Source organism: Lynx rufus, unplaced genomic scaffold (assembly GCF_022079265.1).
Source record: "Lynx rufus isolate CCGP_SWC_20201006 ecotype Redwood Valley unplaced genomic scaffold, mLynRuf1.p SCAF_2, whole genome shotgun sequence".
NCBI lineage: Eukaryota > Metazoa > Chordata > Mammalia > Carnivora > Felidae > Lynx > Lynx rufus.
In genome coordinates this window covers 56,278,282-56,305,112 of record NW_025814834.1, presented here as the reverse complement: position 1 = coordinate 56,305,112, position 26,831 = coordinate 56,278,282, and the positions used below count along the sequence as shown (strand labels likewise).

The window sequence follows — 26,831 nt, the reverse complement described above, 5'->3', positions numbered from 1 at the left end:
CCTGTTAAGTTTCTCAGGATCCACATAAGAGTGAAACCATATGGTATCTGTCTTTCTCTGTATGGCTTATTTCACTTAGCATCACACTCTCCAGTTCCATCCACGTTGCTACAAAAGGCCATATTTCATTCTTTCTCATTGCCACGTAGTATTCCATTGTGTATATAAACCACAATTTCTTTATCCATTCATCAGTTGATGGACATTTAGGCTCTTTCCATAATTTGGCTATTGTTGAGAGTGCTGCTATGAACATTGGGGTACAAGTGCCCCTATGCATCAGTACTCCTGTATCTCTTGGGTAAATTCCTAGCAGTGCTATTGCTGGGTCATAGGGTAAGTCTATTTTTAATTTTCTGAGGAACCTCCACACTGCTTTCCAGAGCGGCTGCACCAATTTGCATTCCCACCAACAGTGCAAGAGGGTTCCCGTTTCTCCACATCCTCTCCAGCATCTGTAGTCTCCTGATTTGTTCATTTTGGCCACTCTGACTGGCGTGAGGTGATACCTGAGTGTGGTTTTGATTTGTATTTCCCTGATAAGGAGCGACGCTGAACATCTTTTCATGTGCCTGTTGGCCATCTGGATGTCTTCTTTAGAGAAGTGTCTATTCATGTTTTCTGCCCATTTCTTCACTGGGTTATTTGTTTTTCGGGTGTGGAGTTTGGTGAGCTCTTTATAGATTTTAGATACTAGCCCTTTGTCCGATATGTCATTTGCAAATATCTTTTCCCATTCCGTTGGTTGCCTTTTAGTTTTGTTGGTTGTTTCCTTTGCTGTGCAGAAGCTTTTTATCTTCATAAGGTCCCAGTAATTCACTTTTGCTTTTAATTCCCTTGCCTTTGGAGATGTGTCGAGTAAGAGATTGCTACGGCTGAGGTCAGAGAGGTCTTTTCCTGCTTTCTCCTCTAAGGTTTTGATGGTTTCCTGTCTCACATTTAGGTCCTTTATCCATTTTGAGTTTATTTTTGTAAATGGTGTGAGAAAGTGGTCTAGTTTCAACCTTCTGCATGTTGATGTCCAGTTCTCCCAGCACCATTTGTTAAAGAGGCTGTCTTTTTTCCATTGGATGTTCTTTCCTGCTTTGTCAAAGATGAGTTGGCCATACGTTTGTGGGTCTAGTTCTGGGGTTTCTATTCTATTCCATTGGTCCGTGTGTCTGTTTTTGTGCCAATACCATGCTGTCTTGATGATGACAGCTTTGTAGTAGAGGCTAAAGTCTGGGATTGTGATGCCTCCTGCTTTGGTCTTCTTCTTCAAAATTCCTTTGGCTATTCGGGGCCTTTTGTGGTTCCATATGAATTTTAGGATTGCTTGTTCTAGTTTCGAGAAGAATGCTGGTGCAATTTTGATTGGGATTGCATTGAATGTGTAGATAGCTTTGGGTAGTATTGACATTTTGACAATATTTATTTTTCCAATCCATGAGCAGGGAATGTCTTTCCATTTCTTTAAATCTTCTTCAATTACCTTCATAAGCTTTCTATAGTTTTCAGCATACAGATCCTTTACATCTTTGGTTAGATTTATTCCTAGGTATTTTATGCTTCTTGGTGCAATTGTGAATGGGATCAGTTTCTTTATTTGTCTTTCTGTGGCTTCATTGTTAGTGTATAAGAATGCAACTGATTTCTGTACATTGATTTTGTATCCTGCAACTTTGCTGAATTCATGTATCAGTTCTAGCAGACTTTTGGTGGAGTCTATCGGATTTTCCATGTATAATATCATGTCATCTGCAAAAAGCGAAAGCTTGACTTCATCTTTGCCAATTTTGATGCCTTTGATTTCCTTTTGTTGTCTGATTGCTGATGCTAGAACTTCCAGCACTATGTTAAACAACAGCGGTGAGAGTGGGCATCCCTGTCGTGTTCCTGATCTCAGGGAAAAAGCTCTCAGTTTTTCCCCGTTGAGGATGATGTTAGCTGTGGGCTTTTCATAAATGGCTTTTATGATCTTTAAGTATGTTCCTTCTATCCCGACTTTCTCAAGGGTTTTTATTAAGAAAGGGTGCTGGATTTTGTCAAAGGCCTTTTCTGCATCGATTGACAGGATCATATGGTTCTTCTCTTTTTTTTTTGTTAATGTGATGTATCACGTTGATTGATTTGCGAATGTTGAACCAGCCCTGCATCCCAGGAATGAATCCCACTTGATCATGGTGAATAATTCTTTTTATATGCTGTTGAATTCAATTTGCTAGTATCTTATTGAGAATTTTTGCATCCATATTCATCAGGGATATTGGCCTGTAGTTCTCTTTTTTTACTGGGTCTCTGTCTGGTTTAGGAATCAAAGTAATACTGGCTTCATAGAATGAGTCTGGAAGTTTTCCTTCCCTTTCTATTTCTTGGAATAGCTTGAGAAGGATAGGTATTATCTCTGCTTTAAACGTCTGGTAGAACTCCCCTGGGAAGCCATCTGGTCCTGGACTCTTATTTGTTGGGAGATTTTTGATAACCGATTCAATCTCTTCGCTGGTTATGGGTCTGTTCAAGCTTTCTCTTTCCTCCTGATTGAGTTTTGGAAGAGTGTGGGTGTTCAGGAATTTGTCCATTTCTTCCAGGTTGTCCAATTTGTTGGCATATAATTTTTCATAGTATTCCCTGATAATTGTTTGTATCTCTGAGGGATTGGTTGTAATAATTCCATTTTCATTCATGAGTTTATCTATTTGGGTCATCTCCCTTTTCTTTTTGAGAAGCCTGGCTAGAGGTTTGTCAATTTTGTTTATTTTTTCAAAAAACCAACTCTTGGTTTCGTTGATCTGCTCTACAGTTTTTTTAGATTCTATATTGTTTATTTCTGCTCTGATCTTTATTATTTCTCTTCTTCTGCTGGGTTTAGGCTGCCTTTGCTGTTCTGCTTCTATTTCCTTTAGGTGTGCTGTTAGATTTTGTATTTGGGATTTTTCTTGTTTCTTGAGATAGGCCTGGATTGCAATGTATTTTCCTCTCAGGACTGCCTTCGCTGCGTCCCAAAGCGTTTGGATTGTTGTATTTTCATTTTCGTTTGTTTCCATATATTTTTTGATTTCTTCTCTAATTGCCTGGTTGACCCACTCATTCGTTAGTAGGGTGTTCTTTAACCTCCATGCTTTTGGAGGTTTTCCAGACTTTTTCCTGTGGTTGATTTCAAGCTTCATAGCATTGTGGTCTGAAAGTATGCATGGTATAATTTCAATTCTTGTAAACTTATGAAGGGCTGTTTTGTGACCCAGTATATGATCTATCTTGGAGAATGTTCCATGTGCACTCGAGAAGAAAGTATATTCTGTTGCTTTGGGATGCAGAGTTCTAAATATATCTGTCAAGTCCATCTGATCCAGTGTCTCATTCAGGGCCCTTGTTTCTTTATTGACCGTGTGTCTAGATGATCTATCCATTTCTGTAAGTGGGGTGTTAAAGTCCCCAGCAATTACCACATTCTTATCAATAAGGTTCCTTCTGTTTATGAGTAATTGTTTTATATATTTGGGGGCTCCGGTATTCGGCGCATAGACATTTATAATTGTTAGCTCTTCCTGATGGATAGACCCTGTAACTATTATATAATGTCCTTCTTCATCTCTTGTTACAGCCTTTAATTTAAAGTCTAGTTTGTCTGATATAAGTATGGCTACTCCAGCTTTCTTCTGGCTTCCAGTAGCATGATAAATAGTTCTCCATCCCCTCACTCTGAATCTAAAGGTGTCCTCAGGTCTAAAATGAGTCTCTTGTAGACAGCAAATAGATGGGTCTTGTTTTTTTATCCATTCTGATACCCTATGTCTTTTGGTTGGCGCATTTAATCCATTTACATTCAGTGTTATTATAGAAAGATACGGGTTTAGAGTCATTGTGATGTCTGTATGTTTTATGCTTGTAGTGATGTCTCTGGTACTTTGTCTCACAGGGTCCCCCTTAGGATCTCTTGTAGGGCTGGTTTAGTGGTGACAAATTCCTTCAGTTTTTGTTTGTTTGGGAAGACCTTTATCTCTCCTTCTATTCTAAATGACAGACTTGCTGGATAAAGGATTCTCGGCTGCATATTTTTGCTGTCTAGCACACTGAAAATCTCGTGCCAATTCTTTCTGGCCTGCCAAGTTTCAAAAGAGAGATCAGTCACGAGTCTTATAGGTCTCCCTTTATATGTGAGGGCACGTTTACCCCTTGCTGCTTTCAGAATTTTCTCTTTATCCTTGTATTTTGCCAGTTTCACTATGATATGTCGTGTAGAAGATCGATTCAAGTTATGTCTGAAGGGAGTTCTCTGTGCCTCTTGGATTTCAATGCCTTTTTCCTTCCCCAGTTCAGGGAAGTTCTCAGCTATAATTTCTTCAAGTACCCCTTCAGCACCTTTCCCTCTCTCTTCCTCCTCTGGGATACCAATTATGCGTATATTATTTCTTTTTAGTGTATCACTTAGTTCTCTAATTTTCCCCTCATACTCCTGGATTTTTTTATCTCTCTTTTTCTCAGCTTCCTCTTTTTCCATAACTTTATCTTCTAGTTCACCTATTCTCTCCTCTGCCTCTTCCATCCGAGCCGTGGTGGTTTGCATTTTGTTTTGCATTTCCTTTAAAGCGTTTTTCAGCTCCTCGTGACTGTTCCTTAGTCCCTTGATCTCTGTAGCAAGAGATTCTCTGCTGTCCTGTATGCTGTTTTCCAGCCCAGCGATTAATTTTATGACTATTATTCTAAATTCACTTTCTGTTATATTATTTAAATCCTTTTTGATCAGCTCATTAGCTGTTGTTATTTCCTGGAGATTCTTCTGAGGGGAATTCTTCCGCTTGGTCATTTTGGATAGTCCGTGGTGTGGTGAGGATCTGCAGGGCACTTCCCCTGTGCTGTGGTGTATAACTGGAGTTGGTGGGCGGGGCCGCAGTCCGACCTGATGTCTGCCCCCAGCCCACCGCTGGGGCCACAGTCAGACTGGTGTGTGCCTTCTCTTCCCCTCTCCTAGGGGCGGGATTCACTGTGGGGTGGCGTGGCCCGTCTGGGCTACTTGCACACTGCCAGGCTTGTGATGCTGGGGATCTGGCGTATTAGCTGGGGTGGGAAGGCAAGGTGCACGGCGGCGGGGGGGGGGGGGGGCAGGCTTAGCTCGCTTCTCCTTAGGTGATCCACTTCAGGAGGGGCCCTGTGGCAGCCGGAGGGAGTCAGATCTGCTGCCGGAGGTTTGGCTCCGCAGAAGCACAGAGTTGGGTGTTTGCGCGGAGCGAGCAATTTCCCTGGCCGGAGCCGGTTCCCTTTGGGATTTTGGCTGGGGGATGGGCGGGGGAGATGGCGCTGGCGAGCGCCTTTGTTCCCCGCCAAACTGAGCTCTGTCGTCCGGGGGCTCCGCAGCTCACCCTCCCTTTGTCCTCCAGCCTTCCCGCTTTCCGAGCAGAGCTGTTAACTTATGACCTCCCAGACGCTAAGTCGCGCTTGCTGTCGGAACACAGTCCGTCAGGCCCCTCCGCTTTTGCAAGCCGGACTCGGGGGCTCTGCTTGGCTGGCGAGCCGCCCCTCCGCCCCGGCTCCCTCCCGCCAGTCCGTGGAGCGCGCACCGCCTCGCCGCCCTTCCTACCCTCTTCCGTGGGCCTCTCGTCTGCAGTTGGGTCCGGTGACTCAGTTCTGCTAATCCTCTGGTGGTTTTCTGGGTTATTTAGGCAGGTGTAGGTGGAATCTAAGTGATCAGCAGGACGCGCGGTGAGCCCAGCGTCCTCCTAAGCCGCCATCTTCCCAGAATCCCCCAGAAGCTTTTTATTTTGATGAGGTCCGAATAGTTCATTTTTGCTTTGGTTTCCCTTGCCTCTGGAGACGTGTTGAGTAAGAAGTTGCTGTGGCCAAGGTCATAGAGGTTTTTGCTTGCTTTCTCCTCGAGGATTTTGATGCTTTTCTGTCTTACATTTAGGTCTTTCATCCACTTTGAGTTTAGTATTGTGTATGGTGTAAGAAAGTGGTCCAGGTTCATTCTTCTCCATGTTGCTGTCCAGTTTTCCCAGCACCACTTGCTGAAGAGACTGTCTTTATTCCATTGGATAGTCTTTCCTGCTTTGTCAAAGATTATTTGGCCATATGTTTGTGTGTCCATTTCTGGGTTCTCTATTCTGTTCCATTAATCTGAGTGTCTGTTTTTGTGCCAGTATCATACTGTCTTGATGATTACAGCTTTGTAATACAGCTTGAAGTCCATCTGTTCCTTTCTTCTTTTACTCTCTTCTCTTGTGTTTTGATAGCTTTCTTTTAGTTATGTTTGAATTCATTTTTCTTTACTTTTTGTGTATGTATGAAAGGTTTTTGATTTGTGGTTACTATTTAGGTTTACATATAACATCTTATGTGTATAGCAGTCTGTGTTAAGTTGATGGTCGTTTAAGTTTGAACCCATTCTAAAAGCAGTAAATTTTACTACCCCCCCGCCCCCTGCACATTTTACGTATATGATGCTATACATCCTTCTATTTTGTGAAGTCCTTGGTGGATTTATGTAGCTATAATTGACTTAACTGCTTTTGTGCGTTAACCTCCATAGTGATTTTATAAATTACTAATCTACTTTTATTGTATGTTATAATTTGCCTGTGAATTTTTTTCCATTTATAATTCTTACTACTCATTATGGCCATTTTTTTTTTCACTCAAAGAATTGGCTTTAACATTTCTTGTAAGGCTGGTTTAATGGTGATGAGCTCCTTTAACTTTTGTCTGTCTGGGAAGTTCTTTATCTCTCCTATTCTGAATGATAATCTTGTTGGATAGGGTATTCTTGGTTGCAGGTTTTTTCCTTTCAGTACTTTGAATACATCATACCCTTCCCTTCTGGCCTACTAAGTTGCTGCTGAAAAATCAGCTCATAGCCTTAGGGGTTTCCCTTATATGTAACTTTTCTTTTGCTGCTTTTAAGATTCCCTCTTTATCATTACTTTTTTGCCAATTTAATTATGTGTGGACCTCCTTGGGTTCATCTTGTTAAGGATTCTCTGTGCTTCCTGGATCTGGATGTTTGTTTCCTTCCATAGATTAGGGAAGTTTTCAGCTATTATTTTCTCAAATACATTTTTTTCCCCTTTCTCTTTCTCTCTTCTCCTTCTGGGGTCCCTATACGGGAAAGGTTATTACATGTGATGATGTTGCTGAGTTCCCTTAACTTATTCTCAGTTTTTGCTATTCTTTTGTTATTCTGCATAGTGGCTTTCCATTACCCTGTCTCCCAGAATGCTGATTTGTTCTTCTGCCTGCTCTAATCTGCTGTTGATTCCCTTTAGTGTATTTTTAAAATCAGTTTATTTATTTATTATTATCATTTTTTATGTTTATTTATTTTGAGAGAGATAGGCAGCATGAGTGGGGGAGGGGCAGAGAGAGAGGGTGAGAGAGAATCCCAAGCAGGCTCTGCACTGTCAGTCAGAGCCCGCTGCGGGGTTCAAACTCGCAAAACCACGAGATCATGACCTGAACTAAAACCAAGAGTTGGATACTTAATCGACTGAGCCACCCAGGTGCCCCTAAGATTTTTTTTTTTTTAATTTTTAAGTAATCCCTATACCCAATTTGGGGCTCAAACTCCCAATCCTGAGATCAGAAGTCACAGTTCCACTGACTGAACCAGCCAGAATACCCTCTCTTGGTATATTTTTAATTTCAGTTACTCAGTTCTTAATCTCTTTTTATCTGTCTATCTATCTATCTATCTTTGTTGAAGGTCTCACTGACTCTTTTCTTGAATCCAGTGAGTATCTTTATGACTGTTACTTTGAATTTTTTTTTTCAGGCATATAATTTATCTACATTTCATTTAGCTCTTTTGTTGCAGTTTTGTCCTGTTCTTTCATTTGCGACATATTCTTCTGTCCCCTCATTTTATCTAATTCTCTGTGTTTGTTTCTGTGTATTAGGCAAGTCAGCTGTGTCTCCTGATATTGAAAGTAGTGGCCTTATGAAGAAGAGGTCCTGTGGTGCCTTGCAGCTGAATGCCCCTTGTTCATCAGAACCAGACACTTCAGGTGTCTCCTGTGTGGGTTGTGTGTGCCCTTTTGTGACTGATCCACATTTGCCTTCAGTTCAGTTGGCTGCAGTGGTCCATTTTGCCTGTTGTGGGTGCACTGGGCAGCGTTCGGCCCCTGTGCTGCTCAGGGGCCAGTCTGGGGCCACTGTAGGCTTGTGGTGGGTAATGTCTACAGTCAAACCAGATGTCTGTCCTCAGCCCATCTGCTGGGGCTGCAGTCATACTGACCTGCAGGGTGTTTTCCCTGTATTCTCTCTTGAGAAGCTTTCATTTGTGCACAGGGTGGGCTGTCAGACCAAATGCCTGCTCCTAGTCCAGGACTAATTGGGAGGGCACATTCTCTGCACTGCCAGCTATAAGGTTTGCTGCTAGGACTGCAGGCACACAGGTATGTGATTATTTTCCCCTCTTCCCAGGGTAGGAGTCGCTTTGGAGTAACACTGGTCCCTGTTGGGGTTGCTTGTACGAAGACTTAGGGGAGGAGTGCTTTGAAGTGACACCTGCCAACTGGGTCCGGTTGGGTAGGGTGGATCTGAAGGAGAACATTTACACGATGTCCAGTGCTAGCAGGATAGATGGAGAGTGTTCATGCTGGTTCCTGCAAGTGTCTGGCTATCTAGGTTTGTGCAGGGGGAGAGAAATGGTGCCTGCCAGCATTTTTGTTCTTAGAGAATTCTCCTAAGTATCCCTGTCTTTCCAGTGCACTTCGGAGATTAGCGAATAAACCTCCTTCAGTATATGCCAGGTGCTTTTCAGGCTGCTGCTTCTATTGTTGTATCTTGCTGAGTTATTTGTTATGCTGTCTCTTTAAGGGTGGGGACTATTTTTTAATCTCCCTCTGGGTGTCTCCTATAGCTAAACCCAGTTATTTTTAAAGTACCTGGAGTTAAGCCCTGCTGATTGCAAAAACTTCCTAAATTAAGCCCCACTGGTTTTCAAAGCCAAATGTTACAGGATTTGTCTCTTTAGGGGCAGGTGTGGTCTGATCCTTCCACTTCTCTGTGCTTGTGATGTCCCTCCTGTTTGTGGTTAGTCCTGTGGAGACATGGGTTGGTGGGGATGGTGGGGGTGGTGGAGAGGATGAAGGGTCGAGGAGAAGGAGTGGGGATGGGGAGCAGAGTTTGGTTCCCAATTACATCTCTGCCTGTCCTGCCCTTTTTGATGTGGCCTTCTCTTTATAATTAACAGTGGAAAGTCTGTTCTGCCAGTCTTTGAGTGATTTTCAGAGTTAGTTGCACTTTTGGTAGCTGTTATCTCAGTGTGTCCATGGGACTAGGTGAACTCAGGATCCTCCTACTTAGCCATTTTTTCCAGAACCTCATCAGTTTTTTTTCTTTGTTGACTTTGCCTGCTTCTTAAAAACACACTCAAATAACTTACTGAAATTGTTTTCAGCCTGTAACACTCTTGTGAAACAGTTGTTTTAAAAGCCATCAATAATCTAGGTATAAAATCCTTAAGTCATTTTCTTGACCAGTTCCCAATACCTGGTACCTAATATTTCTTTCCTTAGCTCCCATGTCATACTATCTTGGTTTTCTTCCCACCCTACTGGCCATGATTTTGCTGACTTTTCTTCCTTCTGCTTCCTAAATTTACAAATTCTTAAGGTTAATTTTTAGTCCTTTTTTTTTTTAAACATTTTCTTCCTTAATAACTTCATCCACTCAGACTGTATTAGCTTTTACCACTATTGGGGGAACTTCTAAGTTAATATTTCTAACTCTGTCAACTTCCATTTTCACATTTTAAATTATTGCACATTTCTATCTGACTATCTTGCTAAATTCTCCAATCTAGTATGCATGTATAAGGCTGTTATTTTAGCCCTCAATCCTACTACTCCATTATTTCTGTTTACTTCTACACAAGCCCAATGTCTCAGTCATAAGGCCTTGCCGAACTCCATTCCCTCTCCCTCATCCACGCTGTTGACAGAGCAGATAGATTCTAAAAAAAATTTTTTTTAATGTTTATTTATTTTTGAGAGACAGAGAGAGAGAATGAGCAGGGGAGGGGCAGAGAGAGAGGGAGACACAGAATCCGAAGCAGGCTCCAGGCTCTGAGCCGTCAGCACAGAGCCCGACGCGGGGCTCAAACTCACGAACCGCGAGATCATGACCTGAGCTGAACTTGGACGCCCAACCAACTGAGCCACCCAGGCGCCCCCAGATGAGATTCTATTACTTGTGATTGTCAAGACACTTTTGTTTTTCTCCCATAGATGCCAACATAGATGAAATATATATTTTTTAATGTTTATTTATTTTGAGAGAGAGAGAGCGTGTGTGCATGTGTGCAAGTCAGGGGGGAGGGGCAGGGAGAGAGAGAATCTCAGGCAGGCTCCACACTATCAATGCAGAGCTCACGGACCGAGAGATCATGCCCTGAGCCAAAATCAAGAGTTGGACACTTAGCAGACTGAGCCACCCAGGCGCCCCTAGACGAAATCTTCAAATTGTCTCACATCTGTTCTGGTCTTCCTTTATTTTTTCCCCTTCAAATGATTCTCCATTCCATTACCAGACCAATCTTTGTTCAGAGAAAGTGTGAGTGCATGCTGCCTGCTAGTGCTGTGCTACATTCTGACACTGCAAAACTGATTGACAGTTCAGTAGAGATACATAGATAGATATATAGAAGGTATGACATAGTAAATGCTACAGTCAGTGTGTGCAGAAGGAACCATAAATTCTTTCTGAGGAAGATAGGAAGGCTTTATAGGAAGAGTAACTTTTGGAGTGGTTCTTGATGGATAAATAGGAGTTTTTCTAGAGAGAGAAAGGCATTTCAGACAAGGGATATATGTATATGTGCAAAGACAGGCAGACATAAAAGGTCATGGTGTGTATAAGGAATTGTGATAACTTTTAGTGTGGCTGGAAGAGTAGTTGTTAAGGAAGGTGAAAATGTAGTTTGGAGCCAGATTGTAAAGGACATTGTATGCTATGTTAAAGAATTAGATGGGGCGCCTGGGTGGCGCAGTCGGTTAAGCGTCCGACTTCAGCCAGGTCACGATCTCGCGGTCTGGGAGTTCGAGCCCCGCGTCAGGCTCTGGGCTGATGGCTCGGAGCCTGGAGCCTGTTTCCGATTCTGTGTCTCCCTCTCTCTCTGCCCCTCCCCCATTCATTCTCTGTCTCTCTCTGTCCCAAAAATAAATAAACGTTGAAAAAAAAAAAAAAAAAAGAATTAGAATTTCATCCACACTGGAGAGCAGCACAACTTTAAAGCAGATACTGTTAGATTTTTTACTTTTGGTGACGGCATGGTACATAGAAAATACTGTTTTGATGAAATAAGGCTTAATCCCTATAATTTGACATCTCTGCTGTTCTCCATGACTTTCTTGCATATGTTCTATGCTTCAGCCAATTTGGGCTATTAGCATGGGAAAGTCCTTGTGCTTTTTTTGCCTCTGCTTGATTATTGAATTTCTGTCATCTTCCAAAGCAACTAGAATGAAGCCTTCTTCTCTCAGCTAGAGATGAACACTATATTCTCTGAGTTCTTGTAATACTTCTTACTCCACGTGTGGCAATCAGCAAGTGTATTAAAATCATAGCTTAGTAGTTAAGGAGTGTTGGAGCCAGAAGAACAAGATTTAAATCCTAGTTGTGTCATGTACTGTTTGGACAAGCTACTGTTTTTCTAAGCTTTTGTATGTTTTAAATAGGAATAATAACACCTACATCATCAATCTCACAAACATTGATGTGAAAAGGAAGTAATGACTGTAAAATCCTTAGCTTTATAGTATTATACAGTATATTCTATTGCAGTATACTGTATAGAAAGCATAAGGAAAATCCAGTGCTGAAATAGTGTCTGAAGGTGAAAGCATAAGAAGTTGGAGGTCCTCAATGACAGCCATGACATTTTAATATTGAGAACAGGTTTCTAATTAATACCACCTTATGTGTTAGGCAGAAAAGGAAGAATGCAAAGAATGAAGAGAATTAGCAATTGCTTGTACTGCAGGGTGCGCTGATTGTCAGTATCTTGTACACAATAGTCATCATTGTGCCACTTGGCATTTGCACGCCTTCTTCAGTTCTACTTGGTGTGTGGCGTTGGTGAACACATGTATTGAAATTTGAATAAACATAATTGTGCTAGAGATAAATTATTCGATAAACCATCGCCTTTTTAGTTTTGTTACCCTTTTAACATGTATAAACTAGGAACGTTTCCATAACAGATTGACTTTCTACATTTTGGATCAGAAAGTATTATTTCTATATAGCCTTCATTCGCCCTTCTTGGATAATCCTTTGTAAAATTGGGTACGCACCTGTCTACCTCTGCTCTCATGGAAAACAAATCTCCATTTCCTGTTACCCTCTTTCCCGTCTTCCACATTTCTCACTTTGCCCTCTTGCTGCCTTGTTTTGTCACAGAACTCCACACTGGTCCATCCTGTCCTATAGTGCAGTGAATTTAAAGTTATCGCCCTTTCCCTGCAGTTCCAGTCCCTTCTGATTTTCATAGAGTTTGGGTGAGAGCAACTTTATAAACCATTTACATTAATGCTTTGTATCTCTTTGTGGCTATTCAACAGATGAGGCTTCTGCTGTCAACTTTACCTCGTGCCTCAAGGCAGTGCTTACACAGTTAGAGTCTGTGGATGACCTGCCCCACAATTTTCTGGCTGGGCTTGTTTAAAAGGTTTAGATTCTAAGGCCTCACTCTCAAAGATTCTAATCATTGGCTAGGTCTAGAGTGACATCCAGGACTCTGCTTTTAACATGAATTCCCAAGGTGATGTTTATACTCCCAAGACGATTGGGAATTTCAGTTGTAATTGTGATTGGGCCTTGGTTTTAATATATATATATATTTTTTCCCCTCCGAACTTTGTGGGGTTCATTTTTTTCCTGTGGCTTTTTCAGAAGCAAAGGTGAAAACTCCAACAACCTGTTCATTTAAAGTAGAAGGGGCTGCTGCTTACTATTGTATTAAGTCAAAAAACAGAAAACATTTGTTACAAGAATACTCTATATCAAGCAGATATGGATTTTAGTCTTGGCTTTTTAAGAGTCTTGTCAAGATTATTGGGTTGTACCCAGGAAGACAGCTGGAAAAGGGAACTCAGAAGCTTGGTTTCTGTTGAAAAATGGCATACAGACTTTTGGAGACATTCATGTTTCTTTGTTGTTTGCAGAAATGGAAGACTGTACCAGAAATGGTCTTTGGTCACTTACAGATTGGTCAATTCAACATGCTTGTGATACAATTCCTATTTCAATTACTAGCAAACAGGGAGGAAAACAATAAAAGTGAATTGGCATTTTCCAGCTGGTGGTAGACAGTCTGGAATTCTCTGCTAAATCGCCATATTGATTAGATTACAAGCGGACAGTAGAGGGAATAATTTAAAGTATAGATCATGGAGCTCACGTGGTCAAGGGAAGTGTACATCCTTGTTCTTTGTCTTTTGCCAAGACAACTCCCAGATACTAATTAGTACTTTTGTACTTGTTACATAGACTAAGACATGAAGGTAAAAGGATAGTTGTGTCTTTCTAGGCCTTCGGAATGGCAGGTACCAGGCTTTTGGGAGTATGTGCTTATATAACATGCCTGCCCTAGCATGAAATACTTGGAATTTCTTTTTTAAAGAGATTTTTCAAACGATAATGAATTTCCAGTTAGAATTTGGTGTGTGTGAAGAAAGATTGGGGCATAAGGGAAGTCATCCCAGGAGCCTCAGTGAGTAGTGAGTGCCAGATTATTCTGTCAAGGTGTAAGACTGGCTTTGCCTTATTTGCCCCAGACCTCCCTTCTTTCCCTGCTTCTTTGTGCCTCTGTCTATAAGGTTCCTGCCCCTCTCCCCCATACTTATACATTCCTTTTTCTTCCATTCATTGATTCATAGCAAATGTAATAGGATTTCAACCTTGGGGACACAATTTTTGACCCTTGAATTCAGGTTTTGAAAAGTTTCTTCTGAGAAGTACCACTTTTTTGTGAACTCTAAAGAGTTGACTGTAGCAAGTTAAATACATATTTGGTTTGCTGAATATTTGAAGCTGATTCATTCTGAATGGAATTCTATTATTTAAAAAAAAATTGTGGGGATTGCTAAGAAATCCAACAGTGGGTTTTATAATAAACCATCATGGAATATCTATGTATATGTGAAAGAAAGAATTGTTTTCTTGAAGAGAAACTGCACTGAGATTCAAGGGCTGAGCAACATATTTGCTTCAGATACAGAGTTGCGGTAATCATACCTTTTTAGTCCATGGTATTTGCAAATAGTATAATACTATTAATAAAATGCTAATAAAGTAGCATAACACTATTTAATCAAATTAAAAATACATACACAAAGTAACACTGCATATTTTACAAAACACATACACATATACTCGAGAACATTTATGGATGCCCTTGGAAGGGGGCAGATAGGATTAGAAATCAGAGATGGAGGAAAAGAAAAGAGAGGCCTCTTTTGTTCATAGACAAATGCCATGAACTAAAAAAAATAGTATGTTGTAGATCTTTTACCTGTTTTCTCCTTTTGTGTTCTCTTCTGTTTAACCTTTCTATGTTTCTGTGTATGTCTCTATCTTCCTTACTGCTTTTGGTTGCTGCATATTCTTTCACAGAATTTACTTAACACTTATCCATTCCTTTAGTGATGCCTCTAGCTACTCTTACAAATAATGCTCCAGAGAATATATCAAAGCTATTCCCTTATGGAACTGTCTGTGAATTCCTCCTGAGTATAAACCCAGGAGTTGTATAGCTGGGTCATAGAAATGGCATTACCTATGAAAACTTAGCACACGATTGATCCATGGAGTAGTTTATCAGTAATGCATTTGGGTTTCCTTCTCCATGTTCTTGCTAACAATGTTCTCTCTCATAAATCTTATATTTAGTCCATTTTACACTATCACATTGGAAGAAATTAGAAAGTTGATTAATAATTTATCACGTGCAAGGACCAAATTTTTATTATGGCCACTAGAGATTTAAAACTTATAATGAGGATGTGGAAGGAATATTGAAATTCATGTTGAAGTTTAAAGTGTCACAGAATCATGTCCATGTTTTGCAAGGAGAAGGTATACTGTCTAGAGGTAAGGGATATTATCTTGTTGAACTGTCCAGAAGCCTAATCTTGTCAGGGTACCAGAGTCAATCATATTCAGGTGGTCTGTCTTGTGTAAACTATCTTCATTAGTGACCAAAGTTAATTAGAATGCCAATAGACTAATTCATGGTGAAAAAGCAAAATTATCAAACCTGGTAATTTATTTGGTTTATTTGGTTCAGTTGGCCACTTTTTCTTGGTAGAAAATAAAATATAATCAGAAGAGTTGGTTGGTGAGTTTTATATCAGGGCAAAAGGAAGTATTCTGTGATTCAGATGTTTGATTGTATCAAGCTATCGAAGCCTGATGACATCTATTTTCTAAGTCAAATGTTTTAATAGTCTTGGAGTCATGAGATTTGTAGCAGTGTTAAGTGACGATAATTTATCCATACCTTTTAAAAATTTTTTTAAGTTTATTCTGTGAGAGACAGGGGGCGGGGGAGAAAGAGAGAGAAAGAGAGAGAGAGAGAGAGAGAGAGAGAGAGAGAAAGAGAAGCCCAAGCAGGCTCTACACTCTAAGTCCAGAGCCCAATGTGGGGCTTGAACTCACGAACCCTTGAGAGCATGATCTGAGACAAAATCAAAGGTTAATCATCTGAGCCACCCAGGTGGCCCTTCTATGTCTTTTAAAAAAAAATTTTTTTTTATTCTTTTTTGTAAAGGGGCTTTCTCTTATAGTATACATAAATTATTATACTTATAACTAAGTTACTTAGATTAACAAAAGAGAATTAGTTGCACTGTTAGATTGAGGCAGTAAGTATTGTAAATGGTTTTACATAGTTTTGCTATTGAATTTTTAGAAATAATTTTGTAGGAATTATAGAATAGACATGATATTTAAATTTATTTTAAAACATGTACATTTTAAATTAAATTTAGAATTAGTGTTCCATAGTTTTTCTCCCTCATTAGGCCTTTATATTTCTAATGGTAACTTAGCTTCATTTTTTTTTTAATAAAAGAAGTTAGGATTATTATTTCATTTATAGGGATATTTTTGTAAAAGATCTTTTTAAGGATATATTTGTTGATCAGTTCTTGGTATCTCAACTCTTTATTTACTTCACTTTCATGATTTCCTTTAGGTTATCTTGGTCCTAAGGTAATTAAGCACACAACCTGATAGTAAGGATTTTTAATTAGTACAAAAAAATCCTGAAAGTTTTTTTAATTTTTAACTTCTACATTTTGTACTACATATGGGATTAATTTGAATTTATCTGATGCTGAGCATGGTTTGTTAGAAATCCAGCATTGAGGCTTAAGTTTCATACTTCAGTTTTTATTTTCTAAAAGCTCTGAGATCATAGTACCTTTTTCTCATTGTTTGAATTAGAAATGATAGATAAAAATTTGATTTTCATCAGAACTAAGTAATGAAGTATCTTTTATTAGAATTTTGATTATTGGAATTATATGGAAAAAATTCTTTTTTTTTAGTTATCACTTAACTGAGTTTTTTACTGCTGAGCCAAAATAAAATTAGGTTAAAGCATGTTTTCCTTTTCCTTTTTTTCTAGTGAAAAGTATAATTAGAAATAGCAGTGGTAGAAACCATGCATTTATATCAGGATGCTTGAAATTTATTAGTATTAGAGGTGTAGTAATCTATGTGTATATAGAGACTTAAAAGTGAACATCTCCCAATTTAAGAAAAGATCTCTGGTTTTCATAATAATAGTGCTAAATCTAAATAAATACTTCAGTTAAAAATTGTGCAAACCACAGCACTGGGAAATAATATATATATCATGGGAGAATACTGCCACCTTGTGTATACATGATGCTACATTATGTCTCCATTTTCTTTTGTTATGCCAGCTAAAACAAAGTGCTTCTTCACCATTTGGTACTGTGGTCAGATATGTAAATGGGTAAAACATTTGTTTTATTTTTTTTCGTGTAACAAAATCAAACGGACTTATCTTTTTTCTTGGCAGGAGGAAGGGTCTTATATTTTGAAGACCTTAAATTTAGTGTAAAGTTAGCTCTAAGAATTGGAAAGTCTGAGGGATCAGTCTGGTTAATTGATCTTTGGGGTCAGTAGAAAATTGAATCTTTTTATTTGAATCTTATGGAATGTTGATATTTCTTTGATCATTCCTCATTTTAGTGCTTGCCATGGTTTTGGGATCATTATTCTGAATGCCAGAATTCATATACTATACATAAAGGAAGTGAGGGCACTGGGGTTCCTGACGTCACCATAGTCCTTGATTTTCAAATGTTTCCCTTAAGGTCAAGTGCAGAAGAATGGCTATAATAATAACATGTAATAGTGCTTTGAAAAATATTGATGTCAATGAAAAAGGGTTCCTTTAAATCATTTTGGTTACTTGAGGGCATGATTTGGTCGGTTTAAGACATTACCTTTCTAAAGAGGAAGAGTCACAAGACTGGGGGTTCACTTTCTGTTGCTTACAACTAGCTTAGCTGTGTAATCATGAGAGCTTCTCTGGGCACAAGTTTCTTCATTTGAAAAATGAGCAATTGAACTAGGTGATTTCTCAGGATCTTTTTTTTTAGTTTTAGAATTCTGTGATTGTGTGAGGTTTTACTTTTAACTTTTTAAAAATGTTAATGCTATAATGCCCTTCAAGTTACTCATTATATTTTCTGTATAAGAAGTTATTTTGAAAGTTTAATGTAATCACATAGTTGTGTTTAATGGTCATAGAATATATTAGTAATTTGAAGGGATACCTGTGTACAAAAGTTTAAAACCAGAAGCCCGGGAAATTCACCTACTTTTTTATTTAACACATGGGGTACTTGAAGATATCAGAAGATTGATTTTGGGGTAACCTAGATTTTAAATATATACTATTTTAAGCAACATAACACTGTTTTGGGAGTGTGGGGGGTACAAATGGATTCCAAATGCTTACATTTCAACTTCTGGGATGGCTCTAAATGTTGTTATAAATATGGTAAGCCCATATCATGGGCAGAATTTTCTAATTGAGACGAAAAGAGAGAAAAAAGTAGCTTTAGCCTATAGTTGAAAACTTGGGAATTCTTTAGGATATTACCCAACTGAAAATTTAAGGCCAGTGATTCTTCAGAATGTAAATCTTTTCATTTTTGAGTGCACAGCAGCAGATATTTCCTGCTTCCCTTGATTCATTTTTCTTGTGCAGTGCCAAGAGTGAACACATGTAGTCAGGTTTTGCTTTTTACTTTGAGGCCATATGGGAATAATTGTTTAAAATTCTACACATAATTTTAAGGCAAAGGATTCTCATTGTTAAGTTATGTAAACATGCCAAATTTAACATCTGTACTGGAATAATTTCCCAGTGCCTACTGATTGTAATACCAAAGCAAAAGAACTATATTGGTATTTTTGCATTTATTTTGTGTAACACCAAACTGTTGTTTTATAGAATACAGCCTTCATGACAAATGTTTAAATTCAGTATTAAAATGCATTTCAGAAGTGAAAATTTATGCACATATTATAAAACATTAAAGATATTACTTGGGTGCTTGGGTGGCTCAGTTGGTTAGGCCGCTGACTTCGGCTCAGGTCATGATCTCGCAGTTTGTGAGTTCGAGCCCCGCGTTGGGCTCTGTGCTGACAGCTCAGAGCCTGGAGCCTACTTCAGATTCTGTTCTCCCCCTCTCTCTACCCCTCCCTTGCTCACGCTCTGTGTCTCTCTGTCAATAATAAATAAATGTTTACAAAAATTACAAAAAAACATTAAAGATGTTAATTAAAATGTACATATATATCATCTTCATGTAAATTATTATGGAAATATAATTAAATATTAAGTGAATTATATTTCATAAAAGTGAAGAGAATTATGAAAAAAGTAAAGCAGATGATATCTTATTCAGTTTTTAGAAAATGTAATCTTAAGAAAATGGGTATGTTAGTGGTGATATTAGCCATGAGGTTTTTCTGTAGAGATTTTTCCAAAGCTTTCTTCCATAACCTCCCTCTACAATGAGGAATGTGAAATTAGAAGAAAATATTGGGCAACAGTTCATAACAGGCTCATCTACAAATCCAGTCTCTGGATTGATACTCTTGAGATATTTTTGAATAGTTTGTTTTTATATAGGGACTATAGTTTTTATTGATAGCAACTTTAGTTTTAACGAGATTATGCCTGGTCTCTAATTTTCTTAATCTTATGTATGACCTTTACTTGGTTCAGTTTTGTTATGTTGGTGTTCTACTTGTTTGAAAAGCCTTTGAATTGGATGAAGAATTATGATTGTAATAAAAAATTTGCTTGTCAGTTGTCATTTTCTTCTTCCTTGGGAATTATAGAGAATTAAAATGCTTTCTAATGAGTAAATCTTTGTTATTTTGACATTAAAAAAAACCTGAGATATAATTGACATGTAATTAATTTCAGGTATACCACATAATGACTCAAAATCTGTATATATTGTGAAATTATCACCACAGTAAGTCTGGTTAACATCCATCACCACACATATTTACAGGTTTTTTCTTGTGATGTAGTTTGAAATTTTATTTTTTTTAATTAAAAAAAATTTTTAATGTTTATTTATTTATTTATTTATTTTATGTTTATTTTTGAGAGAGAGAAAAAGACAGTGCGAGTGAGGGAAGGGCAGAGAGAGAGGGAGACACAAAATCTGAAGCAAAATCTGAGCTCCAGGCTCTGAGCTGTCAGCACAGAGCCCGACGTGGAACTCAAACCCACGAACCGTGAGATCATGGCCTGAGCTGAAGTCAGACGCTTAACTGACTGAGCCACCACCCAGGCACCCCTATTTTGAAATTTTAATGCAGCAAATAATTTCTGTGTAGAGAAGAGTTTTGTTTTCTTCATCATAGACTGCATAATTGAATTTGCAATAAGATTTGTTATCAGTTTTGAAATAACTGCCCAGATATACTAGGGCACCATGCTAAAACACAGCATTAATAATAAATGCTGACAGAGTACTTCAGTACTTCAGTGTGGTTGCTTATTGTGTTCTGCACAGGTCCAGATCTTATGTAATGTTCAGAGTTGAATCAATTATTGATTTGGATGAAAATGCTTTTTAAGACAATGAAATTCAAAATACCATATTGTTTTGGAATACTAAAAACTGGTATAGTCATTAACTGTTACATTAATATGTAGGTCAAGGTAGAGATTGGTGGTTACATGGAAATTGAAGGATTTAGAATGTTTGTAAACACATCTCAGATTTTTTTTATATACTTTATTAAGTGTCTACTACTAGTAGTGCCATTACTAGTGAACTTATTCTGTAAATTGATCTTTTCATCCTAGAAGATTAATAATTGTGATTTTTCTAATATGTGCAAAAATTTGTTTCCTATTCAAGTGAGTTTTATTTTAATTGCAGAATTTTTTAGACTGTTCTATTATGTAAACTAATAACATGTACAACATGAAGCATATTTGTACTCTAATTATATTTTTCTCCCTTGTTCCTTCTTTTTCCTTTGAATTCATTAAATTTAGTTGTTGCCCTTTGTGAAGCAGGTGCTGTTCATCAGAATGATTCTGTATTTGAAATATTAATTAATACATGGACATTTTGATGCATATTCATTCTATTTAAACTGATATACTGTTAGTGACTGGATCAGGTCTTTTAAATGATTGTGAAAGTTAATATCAATGATATACTATTCAGTTTTGAGATATTTAATGCAGTCTAATTTATGTATTTTTTTTATTATTAGGCAAGAAGTTATGAAATGGAATGGATGGGGATATAATGATTCCAAGTTCTTCTTCAATAAGAAAGGCCAAGTTGAGTTGACTGGGAAAAGGTAACTGGTTGGTTTATTCTTTTCCTTTTTTTCCTCTTTCTTTCTATAAAAAATTTTAAACATAAATAACAAATGTATGTCATGTTAAATAACATACATAGGATAATATAATGACTCCTCCCTCGATTTAAAGTTATCAACATTTTGGGGTGCCTGGGTGGCTCGGTTGGTACACCATCCGATTTCGGCTCAGGTCATGATCTCATGATTTGTGGGTTTGAGCCGCACATTGGGCTCTGTGCTGATGGCTGAGAGCCTGGAGCCTGCTTCAGATTCTGTGTCTCCCTCTCTCTGTCCCTCCCTTGCTTGCACTCTGTCTCTTTCTCAAAAATAAATAAACATTAAAAAAATAAAAAGTAAATAAAGCTATCAACATTTTGACATAATTGCTCCTTCTTTTTTTGGTAGTAAATTCCGTTGTGTCACTTCTAAATATTTACATATGTCTCCTTTGAAAGTGTAAGGATCTAATATTAGCTAATCATAATAATATGATTATCATATTTCCCAAAATAAGACAATTTTATAATATCTGATTATCCAGTCCACATTTCCCCTGGTATCTAAAAAAATGCCATTTTATAGGTAGGTAGTTTGAATCAGGATCCCAAAAATGACTATAATCATCCTACCACCCAATTTCCATGCCACTGACTTGTTCAAAGTAACTCCCAGTTTAAGACTGGGAATTTAGGGGCACCTGGATGGCTCAGTCAGTTAAGTGTCTGACTCTTGGTTTCAGCTCAGGTCATGATCTCGTGGTTTTGTGAGTTCAAGCCTTATGTCAAGCTCTGGTTGGGATTCTCTCTCTCCCTCTCTCTCTGCCCCTCCCCCACTTGCACTGTCTCTGTCTCTGTCAAAATAAGTAAACTTAAAAAATTTTTTTAAAAAGACTGGGAATTTACTTTTGGGTGTGGGTTATTATGGATGGTGAACAATTTTAGGTCTTTGTGAGTATAAATAGTATTTTTAAAATTAATTTTCTGAGACACATTAGGGAAGAAGTGGTGAAGAAAGAACAATCATTTGTGTGATAACTTTCACATTTCTGAAATGTTTTTGGGAATGTGTTGATAAGAATTCTAAAGAATATTTGTATTGTTACTGTTCCAGATGCAGACAGAATTGTAAAGTAAGTTCTTAGTTGATTTTAAGAACCAATCCTGCCAAAGCTGGTATTTTGGGTTTGTCTGTTGAAATCGTTTTGGAAGGACAGTGAGTATAAACACGTAAGATTTGAATGCTGGCTCTATAAATTAAAAATTGAGAGTAGGTAAAAAATAGGATCAGATTTTTTTTTAATCTGTTCCAGGATTGTGTTTTGACTTAAAATCTATTGGGGATTAATATGAGTAGGTTAATATTCTTAAAACTTACATGGTATGTCAATATATTGAAATACTAGTGAGAAATGTTTTATTCCTTTGGAGAAATTCTTTTTCTTTGCAACATAATCATTCCAGTTTTCTGACTTGAACATACTTTGTAACTGAACAAAACCTCGGGAGTAGTAATTAGGAACTAATTGTAATGAAGGTGTGAAATGTACATTTGACACTTGCTTTCTAATAGGAAAAATAAATATTATACATATTCTCATTCCCATCTTTAAGTTTGACTGGGAAGCATATTGGTGGAGGCTTAGTTAAGAAATTGTGTAATTCGGGTAGGAGGAATTTCTGGTTAAAATTAAATTTACGAGTGTTCTAAATGTTGAACGTCCCACGTTTTAAATAGAATAATGTCTAATACAGAAACTTATCAGTGTAGAAGCTGGTTTTGCCAAATCTTCTGAGGAGAAAAGAAATCTTCTGAACTTAGAAAATCAACTTCCTCTCCTTTCAGATACTGTCCTCATTTCTTCCTTTCTTTGGATCTTGAGAGAATAGCATCTTTATTTTATGGGAGGGGGCAAATAGTCCCTTATGCACAGTGCTGTTGAAAGCATTAGACACTTACTTCTGTAGGGTACTGTAGGCTATTTAGTGGTTTGTGTTGGAAGCGTATGTGTTTGAAATGAATGATTAGTCACAGAAAATATCTCAAGTAATTACATTTTAGTAGTGCCATGGGTTCAGAATCTGGTTCTTATTTCTGGTGTTCTGACACTTGATTTGTCAGTTTTCACAGAGAGGATCAGGTTTTAGAGGTCTGACATGTGCCACACTCATGGTACACTCATTGAAAACATTAGAACCCCAATGTATTTATTCATGGTTAGATTATTCCTTTTTTCAGTGTATAGAGCACTTGTTAATGCCCTTTCTGATTTTAAGATATATAGAATACAAAATTTGTAATTCAGATGTTGTTCAGAGAGCATAGATTAAGAGCAAAGGAGATTCAGTGGTCTTAAGAGAGATTTTTATCCAGGTTGTAATAGAACCGGAGAATTTTATATGTTTGGCTTGAGACTTTGGAAGATTGCTGCTGCTGCCATTCTAACCAGAATGATTTCCTTAAAGGCCTCATTTCTTTGTATTAACTCCTGAGTTGGGTCCAGTGGAAGAAAGGGGAATAGAATGGGGTGCATCCAACTGGCAGAGCCTAGAAGGGAGACCAGTAAAGTAGATATTAGGTACATTTGCTTTAGTGAAAGGTAGCCTTTGCTCCTCACTACGACTCATCCAGAGGGTAGCTCTCCAAATACAGAAATGGAATTTAAATGCTCTAGGATTAAATACGTACTACATGAACTATTTAATAACTAAAGCCAATAACTAAATAATATTCAGTTCCCATTTTAGTGCTGCCAGAAGTACCATTACCACAGAGGATAATTAACTGGATTGAATTGGATCATAGCTTTCTGTTAACCTAGTCTAGTTTCCTGGGGATAATGGTTGAATTAGTAGATTTCTCTGATTTGTATCAGAAAACATTTACAAACATTCTTAAAGATAATAATAGCTATTTCTTAATTGAATGGCTACTGAATTATCTTAAAATAACCCTAAGATGGATAGTCATATTTTCTTAAAAATAATTAGGGGATTGAGGGTGAGAGAGGTTAAATAGCTTACGTGAGGTCACCTGCTCAGTGGAAAGTTGTGAGTGATACCCAAATGTTTTTAAGCTTCATTCTTGTGCCGTTTCTGTTGTATTGTGCTTCTGCAGATAACCATACTCATTCATTGTATTGATCTTGTTTTCTCTCCAAACTCTGGGAGCACTTTATGGTAGCCTTCTCTACCCCTATACAGTAGCACAGTAAAGTTAGTCATCTTGTAAAAAATTACCCTGTGACAAAAATTGCTGTTGTTCTAGTGGAAGGCACAGGGCATAAGCAAAAGAAGGTTGTGATATTCTTCAAAAAGAAAATGGAATTTGTGATTAGAAAGGATGAGTTATAAGAAAATACTGATTTGAACTGAACAAATCTTTGCTCTCTATAACTGCATAGAAAACACGAATAAAATACCCAAGAATGAAATAAAACAGAGCTGGGGAAAAAGAATTCTTAGGTGCCAGAAACCAAGAGTGAGTTTTAATGAAAATTTATAGGGATTCCATTTCCATTATTTCTGATCCAAATAAATTTTTATAAGCAAATGTGGTTGATTGTATGTAGTTTGGGGAGGGCAACATTGACATTTCAAACCCAGCCAAAGAAGCAATTATTATAAGCTGTTCTAGATCTTTGGGAAATATCAGAAATTTTTTCCTGAACACAGTCTTATCTTTTGAACATATTTGTAATTTGTCAGTTTATAAATCCTTAGTTGTTTTTTTTTTTTTTAAGTTTATTTATTTATGTGGCAGGGGGGTCAGAGAGAGAGGGAGAGAGAGGAAATCCCAAGCAGGCTTTGCGCTGTTAGCACAGAACCCCATGCGGGGCTCGAACTCACTAACCATAAGGTCATGACCTGAGCCAAAATCAAGAGTCTGAGGCTTAACTGACTGAGCCACCCAGGCACCCCTAAATCCTTAGATTTATAATCTTGCTATTCTTACTCCTTCTAGATATACATGAATTGAGTGTGGGAATGCAAATTGGTGCAGCCGCTCTGGAAAGCAGTGTGGAGGTTCCTCAGAAAATTAAAAATAGACCTACCCTATGACCCAGCAATAGCACTGCTAGGAATTTATCCAAGGGATACAGGAGTACTGATGCATAGGGGCACTTGTACCCCAATGTTTATAGCAGCACTCTCAACAATAGCCAAATTATGGAAAGAGCCTAAATGTCCATCAACTGATGAATGGATAAAGAAATTGTGGTTTATATACACAATGGAATACTACGTGGCAATGAGAAAGAATGAAATATGGCCTTTTGTAGCAACGTGGATGGAACTGGAGAGTGTGATGCTAAGTGAAATAAGCCATACAGAGAAAGACAGATACCATATGTTTTCACTCTTGTGTGGATCCTGAGAAACTTAACAGAAACTCATGGGGGAGGGGAAGGAAAAAACAAAAAAGAGGTTAGAGTGGGAGAGAGCCAAAGCATAAGAGACTGTTAAAAACTGAGAACAAACTGAGGGTTGATGGGGGTGGGAGGGAGGGGCGGGTGGGTGATGGGTATTGAGGAGGGCACCTTTTGGGATGAGCACTGGGTGTTGTATGGAAACCAATTTGACAATAAATTTCATATATTAAAAAAAAAAAGTCCTCATGGGTTTAATCAGCAGAAGGCAATACTTCAGAGCTAATGCTGTAGCTTTCTACAAACTAAAATTTTTGAAAAGTGTCATTTTTCTTGGACTTTAAAGGTATTATACATTAATTGGTGCTTACAAAGCACAAGTTAGTGTTTAGATGGAGAGACTTTGTTTGGGTTTGTTGTACTTTATATTTTCAGTGGTATTAAAGTTTTATCTGATTATAAAAGACTTAAATTGCTTAGCAATTGTGGAACTTACTCTGGGATAGATAGTTGTGTGTACTAATATTTTGCTGCCTCTGTGCACTGCCGCAGAGTGAGAGGACTTTGTCTTTAGTCACAGTAAATCTTGATGTGCACTTCATTCTTGGATATTTATGTTCACAGAATTTTCTTTCCACACAGTGATTTCTTTGGTCTTAAAAGCTTCCCCTGGTTCTATATCTTCTACAATATAGGTCAGTTCTGTCCTGAGGAAAGGTGGTGAGTTGATCTCACCTTATATTTTACAACAAGAACTATTTCTTTTTTTTTTAATTTTATTTTTAATGTTTATTTTTGAAACAGAGAGAGAGAGAGAGAGAGAGCATGAGCAGAGGAGGGGCAGAGAGAGAGGGAGACAGAATCTGAAGCAGCTTTCAGGCTCTGAGCTGTCAGCACGGAGCCCAACGCAGGGTTTGAACTCACAAGCTGTGAGATCATGACCTGAGTTGAAGTTGGGTGTTTAACCAACCGAGCCACCCACGTGCCCCAACAAGAACCATTTCGTAAAGTTTTCAAACTAATCTTCAACCATGAGTAAAAATCCATTTAAGAGTCACCTGTTTCAATAATTGGTACAGGCACCTGGCTTTCCTCTTATCACATTTATGGCAAAATTTTCCTATTTTGTGCCTATATATTCATCCTATCAATTAAGTGTCTTTGTAGCTTTAACTAAACTAGATTGTAAGTTTCTTAAGAACTGAAGTTATACTATTAATTCTGTGTGTCCTACAGTGCTCAGTACAGTCTTATATGAGTGTTATATGCTTTTTATAATTCTGGATATATATCTAAACTATTTTACTGTAATAATCAAGTTGTTCCATAGCTGTTTCTTCAGTTAAATACTGCTGATTCCTTTAACTTTTCTTATAATGTTTCTTTTCAGACAATTTACTTCTTTGATTTCAAAGTTTTAATTTTTACTTCATGATCTTTTGTGAGATTTTTGGAACCCTTGGCAGTATGCTAGGTTTATGATTATGAAGTCAGGTTTCTTTTACTGTTTTTCAAATCCTGGGGCATTAGATGCAAGAAAAAGTACAATTGAAAAATTTACATTCTGACACGGATCTCTTGTATGTTTTGTGCTGGACTTGTA

At 37.9% G+C, this 26,831-nt stretch overlaps 1 protein-coding gene across 1 annotated transcript in view; it reads left to right on the top strand.

The window, feature by feature from the left end:
- Positions 1-26,831, top strand: part of AGPS (alkylglycerone phosphate synthase) — a 150,634-nt gene that overhangs the window by 19,897 nt on the left and 103,906 nt on the right. The window contains exon 2 of the mRNA XM_047084470.1: positions 20,770-20,859. Within this exon, the coding sequence (XP_046940426.1) occupies positions 20,770-20,859 (90 nt within the window). The remainder of the gene's footprint in view (positions 1-20,769; positions 20,860-26,831) is intronic.